The 15,187-nt window shown below is 39.4% G+C and overlaps 1 protein-coding gene across 2 annotated transcripts in view; it reads right to left on the bottom strand.

Moving 5' to 3' along the window:
* Window positions 1–15,187, bottom strand: part of LOC112055716 (uncharacterized) — a 127,738-nt gene that overhangs the window by 9,150 nt on the left and 103,401 nt on the right. For both annotated transcript variants that reach the window (XM_052886798.1, XM_024095903.2), the window contains exons 4-10: window positions 7,969–8,063; window positions 4,487–4,754; window positions 3,759–3,875; window positions 3,464–3,543; window positions 2,576–2,681; window positions 1,414–1,557; window positions 276–357 (exon numbers count right to left, since the gene is read on the bottom strand). In XM_052886798.1, the coding sequence (XP_052742758.1) occupies window positions 276–357; window positions 1,414–1,557; window positions 2,576–2,681; window positions 3,464–3,543; window positions 3,759–3,875; window positions 4,487–4,754; window positions 7,969–8,063 (892 nt within the window). The remainder of the gene's footprint in view (window positions 1–275; window positions 358–1,413; window positions 1,558–2,575; window positions 2,682–3,463; window positions 3,544–3,758; window positions 3,876–4,486; window positions 4,755–7,968; window positions 8,064–15,187) is intronic.

Raw genomic sequence — 15,187 nt, 5'->3', positions numbered from 1 at the left:
CACGTCCCGGTCTTTGATTAGGATGCACACGCTCTGAGTTCTGATGAATACATAACTAGCTAAGAAACGTCATTACAAATCCAATATGGCGAACTGGCTGTTTGAAACAACAACAAAACACAATATGGTTATCAAATGAAAGGATGTGCTGTCAGGAATACGAAAAAAATAGACAAGTGACTTAAATACAATATCTGTAATTTTTAGTGCGTGCGAAAAGCCTGTTTTTTTTTTAATTTTTAAACTGTTTAAAGTTAATCTGTACAAATTCTTACCGTCGGTTTTGTTTTGTCCCAGTTCCATCACCAGCTGGCGCGCGTGAGAAGGTATCACTGCGTTGTAGTTCTCCAATATCACCTGTAACACAAAACAGAATATTTAAAAATGTTTTATTTTTTTGATATTTTAAGTATTTTTAACTAACGGAGCCTGCGACTTCATCCGCCCTCAGACTTCCTTAATCCGGCCCTCTCGCAACATCCGTTCTAAGCGGACCTCTATTATCTATAAGCTTCAAATTTCGTCTTTGTACGACGTCGGTTTTTGAGATTTCGTGATGAATGACCTATGTATTAAGATTTGTAGTGTTTAGTATTATTTATCTAAAAGAAATCGAAGAATATCCTTAGCTTACGTATCTCGGTATATTGATTCCACAGAAATGAGACTCAAAGTAATATAAACTTATTTGCTTAAGTAATAAGGTTCATTCTCGCTTGTGCCGCTACAAATGTGCCTAGCTTGTAGGATAAGTTGCGAGCGCGGGGCGTCCCAATGGTATGACGTAGAAGGACAGTGGCGCCCCCGCTATGGACTCCACGAGCAACAAGGAGTACTCAAAGTAAAATAAACTTACTTATGCTACCAACAAGGTTCACTCTCGCTTGACACCACTACGATGTAGAATCATGGAAATTTTTGTAACACTCAAAGTAAAATGAACTTACTCGCTTAAGCAACAAGGTCCACTCTCGCCTTGTGCCGCTACAACCTCAATTGCGAGTGCGGGGCGTCCCACGGTATGACGTAGAAGGAAAGTGGCGCCCTCAGCAGAGAGTACTCAAAGTAAAATGAACATACTTGCGTTGGCAAAAAGGTTCATTTTCGCTTGATACTGCTAAATTCAAAATATTCAAAGCAAAATGAACGTACTCGCTTAAGCAATAAGGTCCACTCTCGCTTGTGCCACAGCTACTGCGCCTCGCTTGCCGATCAGTTGTGAGTGCGGTGTGTTCCACGGTATGACGTAGAAGGACAGTGTCGCCCTCGCTATAGACTCCACGATTATCAAGGAGACAGTATACAAACTAAAATGAACTTACTCGCGTACGCAATAAGGTTCACTCTCGCTTGATACTGCTACGGTGAACATTCACAGATATACTCAAAATATTCAAAGCAAAATGAACTTACTCGCTTAAGCAATAAGGTCCACTCTCGCTTGTGCCGCTGCGAGCGCGCCTGCAGCGTCAGTTGCGAGCGCGGCGCGTCCCACGGTATCACGTGGAAGGACAGTGGCGCCCCCGCTATGGACTCCACGAGCATCATGTTGTTACACTGGAAAATTGCATGATTTATTGGAAAAAATCTCTAAATAGAAGAATAAGAAGAAGAAATACTTAATGCACGCCATTGACGATCAATTATTCTCACGTTGCAACAGCACCCACGACTATAACTGATCGTTTATTGACTAAGAAACGTCTTCGCTGCCGTTTGCGTTGCAGAAACGTGAGAATAGCTGACTTGCACACAAATAATACAAAAATAAATTAAAAAACTAAAAATGAATAATTAAAACTAAGAATGCAAAGGCGACTTTATCCTTAGAGATTCCTTATAGCAAGGAATCTCTACCACGCAACCTCTTACTGAGGACTTGTGAAGAAAGAGCGAAATGAAAGGAATACTCTAAACAAGAGACGGACTGTAATATCGCTCTCTCTCTTTCATCTCATTACAGAGTAAGAGAACAAATTATTTCTGTGCTATTGGTCGACATTTTGTCTCTAAGTCGTCTCGAGATATGTGGTGATGCGCATCTTAAGGTGGAATTATATTTGTCTAACGTGTCGTGTCGTGACACATCAAAAGCCATCATGACACATCACGACACGTCACAACACATAAGTGTAAACGTTGCCATACAAAATACTGATTCTGTTCTAATGCGTCACGACACGACACGTCAGTCAAATACTCAGACCAATTATTGTATAGGACCTGCCTCGCTAGACGTTACTTTTCTGTCAAAGTATATGATCAACGATCTAATGCGATTATAAAAACTGTCTCTACAGAATCGATGTTAAATAGTTGTAATCGTGTTCGTCGGTTAACGAGCTCCGTAAAAATACCTTTTTGTGTAATTGAATTGTGTAAAAAACGGGTAAAACATCTAGTTAAGTATTAGATATATACCAAATCTAAGCTCGTTTTCCTCAGAAAATGACAGACAATTTTGTTCGTGACTATGAGTGCGATACAGGTCCTTCTATAATTGGTCTGAGGTCAGATATAATTCCGCCTTTAGGTCATCTGGTGGTTCAGCAAACATAAATGATGTGTTACTTACCATGATGTGTGACTTGTATGCCAGTATGCCGTCCTCTCGGTTCTTGGTGACGAGAAGCATTTTGTCGAACAGAAAAGCGTGTCGCATTGCCTTGGCGCCGAAAACTCTGAAAAAAAGAACAAAATCTGTATTATATTGGTTCGAGGGAAACTTATATTGATTAGTTTTAACATCATCATTATCATTATCAGCCGATGGACGTCCACTGCTGGGCATAGGCCTCTTGCATATACTTCCAAACAAAACAGTCTCGAGCCTTGATCGAGGTTTGACATCGAGGACGATGTCAGTCGTCTTGATGTCCTCGATCCATCACGGTAAAAATATGATATTTTTTTTCAATCTAGTTGAACCCTAATGAACAATTTACGACCATTTAAAAAAAAGTTTCAACTAGCCTATTGTTGAGACAAGAAAAATCGGGCGTTAGTAGACATTTTCAGGAAGCTATATAAAATACGTTAAGTTAACGAGTTAAGTTTTCACAAATCCCGCGGGAACCGTGGATTTTTCGGGATGAAAAAAGGTCTATGGTGTTAATCTAGAGTAAAAGCTATTTCCATTCCAAATTTTAGCCAAATCACTAAAGCAGTAGCGGCGTTAAAGAATAACAAACAAACATCCATACAAACTTTCGCGTTTATAATATTAGTAGGATTGAGTTGGGAAGTTGGTGATGGTGATCACCATCCGGGGGAGAAGGCTGGTTATCCTTAACACAGATCCGTAAAATCTAGCTAGAAAAGCCAGTTCTTGAACTAATGAAAAATTGTAAACCTTGTAATTATTATTATTACAGTGCATGTTAAAGAGTCAATTATCATCACCCTAAGCCCGCCAACCCGCATTGAAGACGCGCGGTGAAGAGCTACAAATCCTTAATCATACCTAAATGTCCCTTCGGCACATAGTTCTCCATACGTCGTCAGATCCGGGCCGTTCCATCCGTATAACAGTGACTGGATCTCCTGCGAATTATATTTATAATATTAATATTTAGTTTTAAAAAAAATACATAATTAATATAGACTACCAAAAGCACGTTCTATACACAATACTGACAGAGACAGAGTAGTGACTTGCACTCTGACATCATGCTCGTGGCGTCTCTTCATGTCGTCGATGTGACGCGCACTGCTTCACCACGTTCTGTACACAATACTGACAGAGAGAGAGTAGTGACCTGCACTCTGACGGCATGCTCGTGGCGTCTCTTCATGTCGTCGATGTGGTGCGCGATGCCCGTCATCTGCAGCAGCGCGTACTCTGTCTCGCGAGATGCGCACTGCTTCACCACGTTCTGTAAACAATATTGTTAGATTTTATAAGGAGATTCAAACTTGACCCTTAGTGCCAAAGCTCGTCCAGGGTTGCCCTTTTTTCAACGCCATTCTTATTTCCGTCGCCAAGAAACATTACTGTGTTTGGATTTTAGATAAAACGCTAGCCTATGCTTCATATTGCAAGTTTTGCAGACTAAGTCACAGATGAGTGGTATAGTGCCTATTAAGAGTCACTAAAAACTTGTAAAAACTAATGGCTCTTCTGCGGGTTTTAACATTTTTCTGAATCTTAATACTTTCTAGTTGTACGTTCTCGTTCAATATCCTCATTCCTCACAAGTTTCAGAAAATACGATGTCAGTGGTAAAGGATGCCTCAAGTTCAATTTTTCTAAATTCCAAGAACCTTTTTCTAAATTCTCCACAAACAACCAACTAACCAACAACGAAAGAGTCTACTTTTAACTACTATCATTTTTATCTTGTCGTAGACAAGCAAATTGTTAACTCACTGTAAAGGTAGGTATTTGCTTTTACTTGACCCGAATATTTTGACAAACTAGTGTACTGATACTTTATCTTTGATTATTCTGCACTATAAGAGAAGAAAGATAAATTAATAAACAAACCTGTAATAGCAAATGGTACTTCAATATCCTCTGCACAGGCTTCAGCAAATATGATGCCAGAGGCAAAGGATGCCTCAAATCCAGCTGCCGTTCTCTGAACTCTCTAGCACTTTGTGGTCGAGAGGCGAGTAAGGCTAACCGCTCCATGGTCCGAGGGTACCCAGTACAGTAGGAGGTGTAGACAGAGAAACCGGTGGTGTTGTTGACGAAGCAAGTCGCTATGCAGGTGGCATCTAACCGGCAAGAGTTCAGTTCGCTGCAGAGAGATCTGAAAATGAAGGAACAGTATTTTGATTAGAATAGCTGCCAGTGCTGTATGCTCCAGCATTTGCTGGGTTCATGCAGCAAAATGCTGAGCTGGTACCCTTTTCAAGGTTGTGCCAAACATGACAGTGTGGACTTTGATGCTTCTGCTACTTGAGTCTTAGTTTTGCCTTGCTCAGGTGGTTGAGGCAACGGACGCAATTGTACTTCGGCGTTGTGGTGTGTGGCAAAATTTTAGAATAAACGTTTTTTCTTTCTTTCTTTTCTTTCTGGTATCCACATAGCGCCGTAGGTGGGAGGATGTCAGAAAAGTAGCAGGTATCACTTGGAGTAGACAGGCACTTAACCGTTCAGTGTGGCAAGTTTTAGGGGAGGCCTATGTTGGAAGGCAAGACAATCTTCACGTACCAGTGTCAAATAACTAAATTTGTGAATAATTTCATAGAATATTGCTAAATAAACGCTAATATTACTTATTAGCATTTATTTATATTATTATTATTAGCAGTAACTTTTTTTACACTACTTAATCATCATTATCAGCCATTTTAATGGTTACTGGGCCTCTTTCCTTGTAGGAGACTAGGAACTACTCTATCATGCTGTTTCAACGTGAGTTGGCGGGGTAGGTGTTATTGTTGGTTTCTCTAACGATCACTATCAGAGACTTTTTCCAAGAAATTCTCCATAAGAATTTCAACTTGGAAGTTATAAAGTTTGTTGGTACATTCGCATGAGTGCATGTTAAGACGTCGGTCGCGATCATTATGATAATGACCATAATTCTCTGACCGACGTTAACACTAACTTCACAAAATCCAAGTTGAGATTTCTTATAGAGAAAGAATTTCATGGGAGAAAGAAAAGCTCAAGGTTTAAAACATGACCCAGGATTCGAATTAAGGACTTAGTGATCCGAAGCCACATAGGCACTAGACATCAAGAAAATACATTCAGTTCGCATTGATTTTTCCACCATAGATTTACGAGTACAAAGGTGTCCACAGATTAAGTACCTATCTAGCAGTATTTACGACCTCCGTACCGATCAATTCGGATTTTGATATAACTTGAAAGGTCAAGCCGCAAGACTTATTAGATTATTGAATAAATAAATAAATACAATTGCACGAACACAAAAGTGAGATTTACATTGTATTTTTTTAAATCACAGAACAGAAAAATCGCATAAGCTAGCGTTAAAAACAACTGTGTTATATACCTTCAACGTGAACGTGCTCAAATTACGTTAAGGTAGCTACTTTTATTACAAGAACTACCTACTTCCATTGTTTACATTCCTGCAGGCATTGTTCCTGAATCACAACGGTTCCCGACTTTTACGATCACATAAAATCAAACGTGACTTTTCGAAAATATTTCTCTTTTTCAACACTTCAAGTGCATAAGTAATTACTTCAAAAGGTCAAGCGTTTCATTATAAAAATACAACAACTTGCTGAAGTTTGATTTTCAACGGACTTAAAACGATTAAGCATGAAGTATTGCTTTAATAAAATATACTTCATCCCCTGCTTTTGACGTTCTACCCTCTTATGTACAGGACTAAAAGTCCTCGACCAGTCCAGGGCCGGACTTTAATTGAAATATACAAAAACGTAATAAAATGTCCAAACACCTTCTCCTGAACTAAAAAGTTAAGCGCCCCAATTCTGCCACTTCAGATAAACTTACACACACATGCAGATGCACATGAAGATAGACCGACCGCCATTCATTTCCTAAATCTGGCAATCATACTCACTCTTATTCTACACAAGTTAGCCCTTGACTACAATCTCAACTGATGGAAAGTGATGTTGTAATCAAATATGGGAGCGGGCTAACTTGTTAGGGGTAGGATGGAAATTGACTTGTCGCTATTAGGGTGCTTCAGTTGTTTGACAGCAAGGAGGGTTTATGGAAATATCATCATCGATATCAGCCGATAAACTTTTACTAATCGAGGCCTGAAATGCGTGTCACTAGAAATATCTACTCGTAAGGATAAAAGGACATTAATCACTATTTCGTCCCATCGCAACGAATTTTTCAGCGATCAGCGTTTTTTTCAATTCGGCCAGTAATGGTCGAGAATATGTCATTATCACTTCACGACATATTTCGTTGACACATCTACTGGACACAAGAATAAGAAAATACTGTTTATCAGAAAGCATTTATGCTGCAAATTAATAAGTTATATAAAAAAAAACATTAATAAAAAAATTGCAAGTTCGGCCCTGTCACAAAAAAACTGGCACCCTAGAAAATGTCGAAAGGCAAAATCGTCGTTTATTCGAGAAATGTGTTGGCATTGCGTCGCGGGACAGGGGTGGTTTATTGGGGCGCATAATATTACCTACGTAACAAATTCGGTCATTTTTACGAGAAAGAATATATTGGTAACCTAAGCTAACTACTATTAACTGTACAAATCATGGTTGCATTTTCGCGTTGCACAGCCAGACTTTTTTACGTATAATAACGATTAATTAGGCCATTTTTGAATTATTTGTTGAAAGTACCTTGTAGGAAGTTAATATACCTACATATAATAGACATAATTAATCTTTCTGGATTCTTAAGTTAATAAAGTATTAACTTAAGAATCCAGAAAGATTAATTAGTACTTTCAATGTAAAATGAGCCTATAGTATAAATAATATCTAATTCTGCAAACGTATTTCTGTCATTAAAAATGGAAGGCAAAGATAAAGAGAGTAAAAAATACTGTCAAATAACTAACGACCTATCCTCATAACAACAAACATTAAAATCGGACCATCCATTTAGAAAAAGTTCGACCTTTTGACAGGAGATTTTAGATGATTAAATTAAATTCTTACTAAACAAAACATACAGGAAGATAAACAAAATCCTGTTAAAACTCAAATAAGTTGAACCAAAATGTCAGTTTTCTCAAGTACAATTAAACAAAAGTGTCAGTCGCTTGTCCGGTTTATGAAAGAAGTCAAATAATCTTCATCTCGTGGCACCATTGACGGTCAATTATTCTCACGTTTCTGAAAAGCAAACGGCTGTACCCACGCGGCATACTATACAAGTCATGTACGCAGTGACCAACACACAATCAATTATAGTCGTGGGTGCTACAGAAACGTGAGAATAATTGACCGTTTGTGGCTAGCTTACGCTGACACCCGAAAATGTGTTACTGCGCATAGTTCAACTTGCATGCCGCGTACTACACCCACCTGTTGAAGGCGTAGATGTGTTCAATATTGTTGAACAGTTCACTCAACTCTTCCTCGGAGAACGTGACGTCACGTCGCCACACGTGCAGGTAACCCTGAAACGAATATACAGTAATGTTCATAGAATTCATAATTTTCTAGTACAGAGTACTCTCATACTAAAACCTCTTGTTTTAATTTAGTCTATAGTTTCCTAATTACTTTCTTTTTAAGCAATTCTGTTACTTATATATGTATAATAATTTATTTATTTTGCTATTATCTGCGAAAAGCCGAAAAATCACTTTGCAATCGCACGTTGTAGAGTCAACATCTCCTGAGGATGATCCGGTTTCGGGGTGAAACGTACGTAGAGAGTATTTTGTCGGACCTGGGTGACGTTGTCGCATGGGTTACTATTATTATTAAGTTACTAACAATATCCTATCGCACTCGAGGATAGTGTAGGTTGCAGTGAAGCTAGCTAGCTAGCCGTAGGGTTTCGGCCGTGGCTAGTTACCAGCCTACCGGCAAAGATGTACCGCCATGCGATTCCGGTACGATGTTGTGTAGAAACCGAAAAAGGGGTGTGGATTTTCATCCTCCTCCTAACAAGTTTCCTTCTTAGACTGCATCATCACTTACCATTAGGTGACATTGTAGTCAAGGGCTAACTTGTAAAGAATGAAAAAAAGTCGGTCCAGGGTCCAACAGTTTTGGAGCCTATTCAATACAAGCAAACAATCAAATCTATCCTCTATAAAGCACTAGCGGACCCGGTCAAGCTTCGCTTTGGCTTATAAGCACTTTTTCCCCATCCCTACCCCATACTACCCTACTCTTACCCCTACCCTACCCATAGTGGACTGTTATAAAAATAAGGGGCAAACTATTTCAGTGATAAGTTACCAAACTTTTATATTTTTATATTTATATTTATATCCAAACTAGTATTATAAATAAAGAGGAAAGAATTGATTTTTTGTTAAGAAATCAAAAATACTCGTCCGGTTTTAAAATTCTTTCACCATTAGGAATCTACATTTTCACCGAGTTGGCTGTATTTCATCTTCGTATTCCCACGGGAACAAGAACTACGCTCGGCCGCTCAGAGATTGCGTTTCTGACAGGTAAATGTAACATGAAAGAGAGAGACAAAAAAACGAGGCAATTATACATAACAATTGAATATGTTTGTCCCATTTGCAATTTGCACGACCTGTCACTACTTTAGTGAAAACACGTGGCATCTGCTAGTGTTTTACTGTTAGACTCAAATATCTAATAAATAATTTCTCAATTCTAATTCTATGCATAATTAGAAAGTCATACACAAGTAATCCTGCTATGTAAGACGTGTATTACATCTACATTACGTTAACTGCATCATAGTAACTGGATTAACAAGATTATCAAATAATAAAGATAACGGACCCTACACACTGGCGTACTTTAAATTCAAAAATATCTGCGCTAGGAAAACATCAATATAAGGCAATAGAAGTTAATAATGTGTTGATACTCCCCACTTTATTATAAAGTAGATACTGAATAAAACGGCTAACTAGCGGACACCCGCGACTTCGTTCGCGTTAGCCCGACCACCTTAATAAAGCTCTGTAGCAAAATCCGTTCTTAACGATCGTCTGCTAACTATAAACTCCCTCCGTACCAAATTTCATCTTCGTACGTCAAGAGGTTGTCGAGATTTCGTGAGTAACCTTATATTTTTGTTGTATTTTAGATATACGTATATAAAGATACAAACATAATTTACTAAAAGCCGCTAAAAATACACTACTAAAAAATTTGACAGTGATGTGAGTTTCAAATTCGTCCCTATATCTTTTTGTCTAATCCGTTACTATAGATAAAGATAAAGAATAAAAACCATTTTAAAACTCATACTGTCGAGTTTTATCAACTTTATTTCAGAATAGCTCTACAGGTAACTACTAATATGTATTCTGTGTGTGTGTGTGTGTAATTTTTTGTTCGCTGTTCAGCGGCGATATCTCCACTAATATTATAAAGAAAATAGATTAATATTATTGTATATAACGAATAAACTCAAAAACTGCTTTTAAAAAATATTTTACCTACAGAAAGCTACATTATCAGGGAGTAACATGAGCTATATTCTATCCCCGTATTCCCACGGGAATGGGAACTACGCGAGTGAAACCACAAAGTTCTGCAAGTAAACTTTAAACACGTTACATTTCCTGCCAGTGTAAACGGGCTGTAAGGCTTTTTATGCTACGTTCAAATATGACAGTAAGCAGGATAGAGTCACTTAATAGGAGAGTAACTTCATTCCAGTGTACTAGAAAGTTTCAATCACCTCATATAATAAAGCTTACATTTTATTTTTATTAGTTTGTCTACTTTTTTAATACTGTTTTTCTTTGGATAAGTGGTTAGGAGAACAGTGCCCGTGCCTCGAAGAGCACATAAAACCAATGATTTTTATTTTATACAATAGATAGGTTAAGTTACTACAAAATCACCGCAAAAAGTATTCCGAATGTGGGCTACATCACTGAGCGCACACATGCACAATTTTGTCTTAATTTTCATTAGGTATATATTTATGTATATTTAGTTTTTACACTTCCTGAACACACAACTTGACATTGTAGACTGTTATTTGTTTAAATAACGTTCGTTGTTTAATAAGCGACTAAATGAAATTAAGACAATTATGCACATTTGTCCGCCTTAGCCAAGAAACACGTCGATTCTCTCTTTACGATCGCAAACGCTTCGAAAACTAGAAAAATGTACGGGAATTCCTTCACCGTTTGAGAAACGTGATGTTCAATTTCTTAAAATGCACACAAAGTTGGAGGTGCGTGTCCCCACCAGATTCGAACCTACGCTCTCCGAATTGAAGGCAGATCATAACCACTGGGCTATCACGGCTCTTGTGTATATTTAGGTGTAAGAGTAAATCAAGAATCTAGTGTAGTATGTATCACGTATTATATTCCATACAATGTGTCGCATCGATGGAGGATACTAAACACCCGGCAATGATTCATTATTATCAGCTCTGAATCATTATCGACACACCAAACTTGGTGCAAACTTGGCACTTACACAGCCAACGATTGGCTTTAGGTATTTTCAGAATTCCACTTGGCAGATACGGCCAATCATCAGCATCATATTCGGCTCACTGCTCTAGTATCCTCTCAGAATGAGAGGGTTAGGCTAATGTCCACCACGCTGGCCCAATGCGGATTGGCAGACTTCACACACGCAGAGAATTAAGATAATTCTCTGGTATGCAGATTTGACCGATTGAGACACGTGATATTTAATTTCTTAAAATGCACACAACTGTAAAGTTGGAGGTGCATGCCCCGGACCAGATTCGAACCCACACCCTCCGGAATCGGAGGCAGAGGTCATATCCACTGGGCTCTCACGGCTCTATCACGGCTTGGCATATACGGCCAATGATTGGAATTATTTTAAGGATACCGTATCCTAAAACCTACAAAAGACGGAAGAGTTCAACCAACTACAATGTTTAACGTTTGTACAATCGAAGGCCTTCGATTGGTTGGTAACCCTGGTGTAAGTGTCGTAGTGTAGAGATTTATAGATGCCATAGAGCCGTGAGCCTTCTGACGCAGTCGGGTAAAAAGTACACGAGTAGGATAATGATCACGTCACGTGTAACACTCATGTAGCCTCAATAGCTCAACGGTAAGAGCGGTCGGACTCATCACCGAATGGTGGTGATTCGATCCCCGCCCGTTGGTCTATTGTCGTACCCACTCCTAATACAGTCTTTCCCGACTAGTTGGAGGGGAATGAGAATATTGGTCATTGGTCATGTACCCGAGAGGATATAGAGTCAAAGCCCACCAAGCTGCTCCACGATCTACATGTACGTCAGTCATCACTGGTGCGGTCATGTAGTGTGACGAACGCGTCACACTCGGACAGTGTCATTGTCATTGACACGCTCTCACTGACGCACTGTTAACACTGCCTTACCGGTTTCCTACAGCATATCCAATTGCAATGCCATCTATACTTTGAGGACAATAGAATAGTAAACCTCGTTGGTTCAGTGGTTAGCAATGCGGCTATAGATCATGAGGTCCTGGATTCGAATCCAAGGGCTGACTATAAGTTGACAAATAAGTATATTTAGCAAGTACTTAACTTAAAAAATAAAATCTGGGAGTACCGATCATTGACATTAAAATGTGATACTGCTCGATAAAGAGAGATGACAAAGTCCCAAATCTCCTATCTTACGACGACGACGACAACGACGACGACGACGACGACGACGACGACGACGACGACGACGACGGCGACGACGACGGCGACGACGACGACGACGATGACGATGATGATGATGATTATGAATAAACAAGTGTGTAAGTGTATCCATCCCACTAATTTTATAAATGTGAAACCACGGGCATATTGTCAGTGGCGAGCACTTCATACATGCATTAAAGCACTGCATACCCTAACAAATGTTTAGTAAATGCTTATCCAATGCATATTTACCCAGTTTGGTTAAATTGTCTTACTAATGCATACCCTGAACAACCTTGTGCACGCCACTACATATTGTTAAAAGCTGCACGAATTGTTAACTTTAGCTTTTTCTGTTCTGTGTGAATTTATGTTTATTAATCGGCAGGGGAAGATTTTTATTTATATCTATTATAAAATATGTATACAATAAATAAACGGTTAAGTTAAACGCAGTTAAAACCTGGATTATTGGTATTAGCTTGAAAAGTAAAATAAGTTCACTCAAACGGTCAATTTTAATATAAACTAATATTATAAAGCTGAAGAGTTTGTTTGTTTGAACGCGCTAATCTTAGGAACTACTGGTCCGATTTGAAAAATTCTTTCAGAGTTAGATAGCCCATTTGTCGAGGAAGGCTATTGGTTATATATTATCCCCGTAATACTAATATTATAAAGCTGAAAAGTTTGTTTGTTTGAGCGCGCTAATCTCAGGAACTACTGGTCGGATTTGAAAAATTCTTTCAGTGTTAGATAGCCCATTTATCGAGGAATTATTATTATTATTATTACCCGTATTCCTACGGGAACGGGAACCACGCGGGTCAAACCGCGCGGCGTCAGCTATTACACTTATATGTAGAAAGTTCAAGTTATAACAAAGTTATCTAGTTTCGGGTAATTTATTAAAATCCCACGTGGATGGGCTCTTTCATATCTCGTTTTGTACGCCGCGTGGGCGCACGCAAATAGACACGTCGCATTGAAAGCTACGCCTGTCGTGCGCAGTCGAGTTAAAATTAACTGTTTTATGTTACTTTTATAGTCAAAGTGATGACCACACCATTCCCCGTATTCTCACGGGAACGGGAACTACGCAAGTGAAACCGCGGGGCATGGGCTAGTACTGTAATCTATACTAATATTATAAATGCGAAAGTAAGTCTTTTTTTTTTATTCTTGTACAAGTTAGCCCTTGACTACAATCTCACCTGATGGTAAGTGATGATGCAGTCTAAGATGGAAGCGGGCTAACTTGTTAGGAGGAGGATATTATATAATTATACCACTGCGCCACGGAGGCCGTTACATTAATTTCCACGCTAAGTCGCGGGCGTCCGCTAGTATTACCATAAAAATGTGTATACTTTCTAGACATGTCCGCCTAAAGCCCTTCGATAATTCACAGGCCCCCGCGCTATAAACCTCGGCGTAGGCGTGTTACAGTTACTATCGATATTGGATCATGAGCGATGCGCCTACACATCGATCCGTCACGAGCGACTATCGATCACTGGGCGTGTATCGGTAGCACTTCACTATTGTCATACATGTTTTTGCTTTTAGCTCGCAAGATATATGAAGCAGTAATAGTTTCCCAAAGTGCTGGAATGGCTTAGTAAGCGCAGTGTTGGTCGACCCCCTACCAGTTGGACTGAAGACATCAAGCGAGTCGCAGGGATTCGCTGGATGCAGGTGGCTCAGTATCGTGATGTTTGGAAGTCCTGCAGTGGACGTCCATCGGCTGATATGATGATATGAGCTTTGATAGGGCTGACAAATCCACTTTCATTCGGAAGTTTTATAGGCTACTTGATAACATGTTTTTTTAAACTAGTGTGGGACAATGTATGGTAGAATGTGCTTGCTTTTAGTACACCTGTAGGCCTAACATTCGACTAAACGATGTTTATTGTACATAAAAATATATCACCCAATAGCAGCGCAAAAGAGCCGTGATAGCCCAGTGGATATGATCTCTGCCTCCGATTCCGGAGGGCGTAGATTCGAATTCGATCCGGGGCATGCATCTCCAACCTTTCAGTTATGTGCATTTTAAGAAATTAATTAACCCGTGTCTCAAACGGTGAAGGAAAATTATCGTAAGGAAACCTGCATACCAGAGAATTTTCTTGATTCTCTACGTGTGTGAAGTATGCCAATCCGCATTGGGCCAACGTGATCAACTATGGGTCTAACCCCTGTCATCCTGTGAGGAGACTCGTGCTCAGCAGTGAGCCGAATATGGGTTGTAATGATGATGATGAATAGCAATGCAACCGGAAATATCTTGTTACGTAGGAACGAAAGATGGCACTATAGTCCGCTGCCATTAGTTGACATTTTGTCTATTTCTCATTACGAGGTATGTACCTACGTTGGTCGCACGCTTAGTATATCTACTGTAGAGGCAGCATTTGACCTATTGGTCTTAAGGTCGAAGCCTAGGAATAGGTTTCTTTTAGGCAAATGTATTTCAACTTAGAGCTATCTCGTTATTCATGAGGTGTCTCAAACATTTCAATCCTGACCTTTGACGGCCTTCGTGGCGCAGTGGTATGCGCGGTAGATTTACAAGACGAAGGTCCTGGGTTCGACCCCCGGCTGAGCCGACTGAGGTTTCATTGGTCCAGATCTGGCTGGAGGAAGGCTTCGGCCGTAGCAATTTACCACCCTACCAGCAAAGGCGATTTAACGTACCGGTACGATGTAGAGTAGAAACCGAAACGGGTGCGGATGTTTATCCTCCTCCTAAAAAGTTAGCCCACTTCCATCTTAGATTGCATCATCACTTACTATCAGGTGAGATTGTAGTCACAGGCTAACTTGTAAAGAATAAAAAAAGCTTGAAGCGTTCAGTTATTGGCCCTAGCATGCCTACATCTATACGTAAGTGTACATCTATACTAATATTATAAAGAGGTAAAGTTTGTAAGTTTGTAAGTTTGTC

The sequence above is a fragment of the Bicyclus anynana genome, chromosome 18 (genome assembly GCF_947172395.1).
Source record: "Bicyclus anynana chromosome 18, ilBicAnyn1.1, whole genome shotgun sequence".
Lineage (NCBI taxonomy): Eukaryota > Metazoa > Arthropoda > Insecta > Lepidoptera > Nymphalidae > Bicyclus > Bicyclus anynana.
This window is presented reverse-complemented; position numbering and strand designations above follow the sequence as displayed.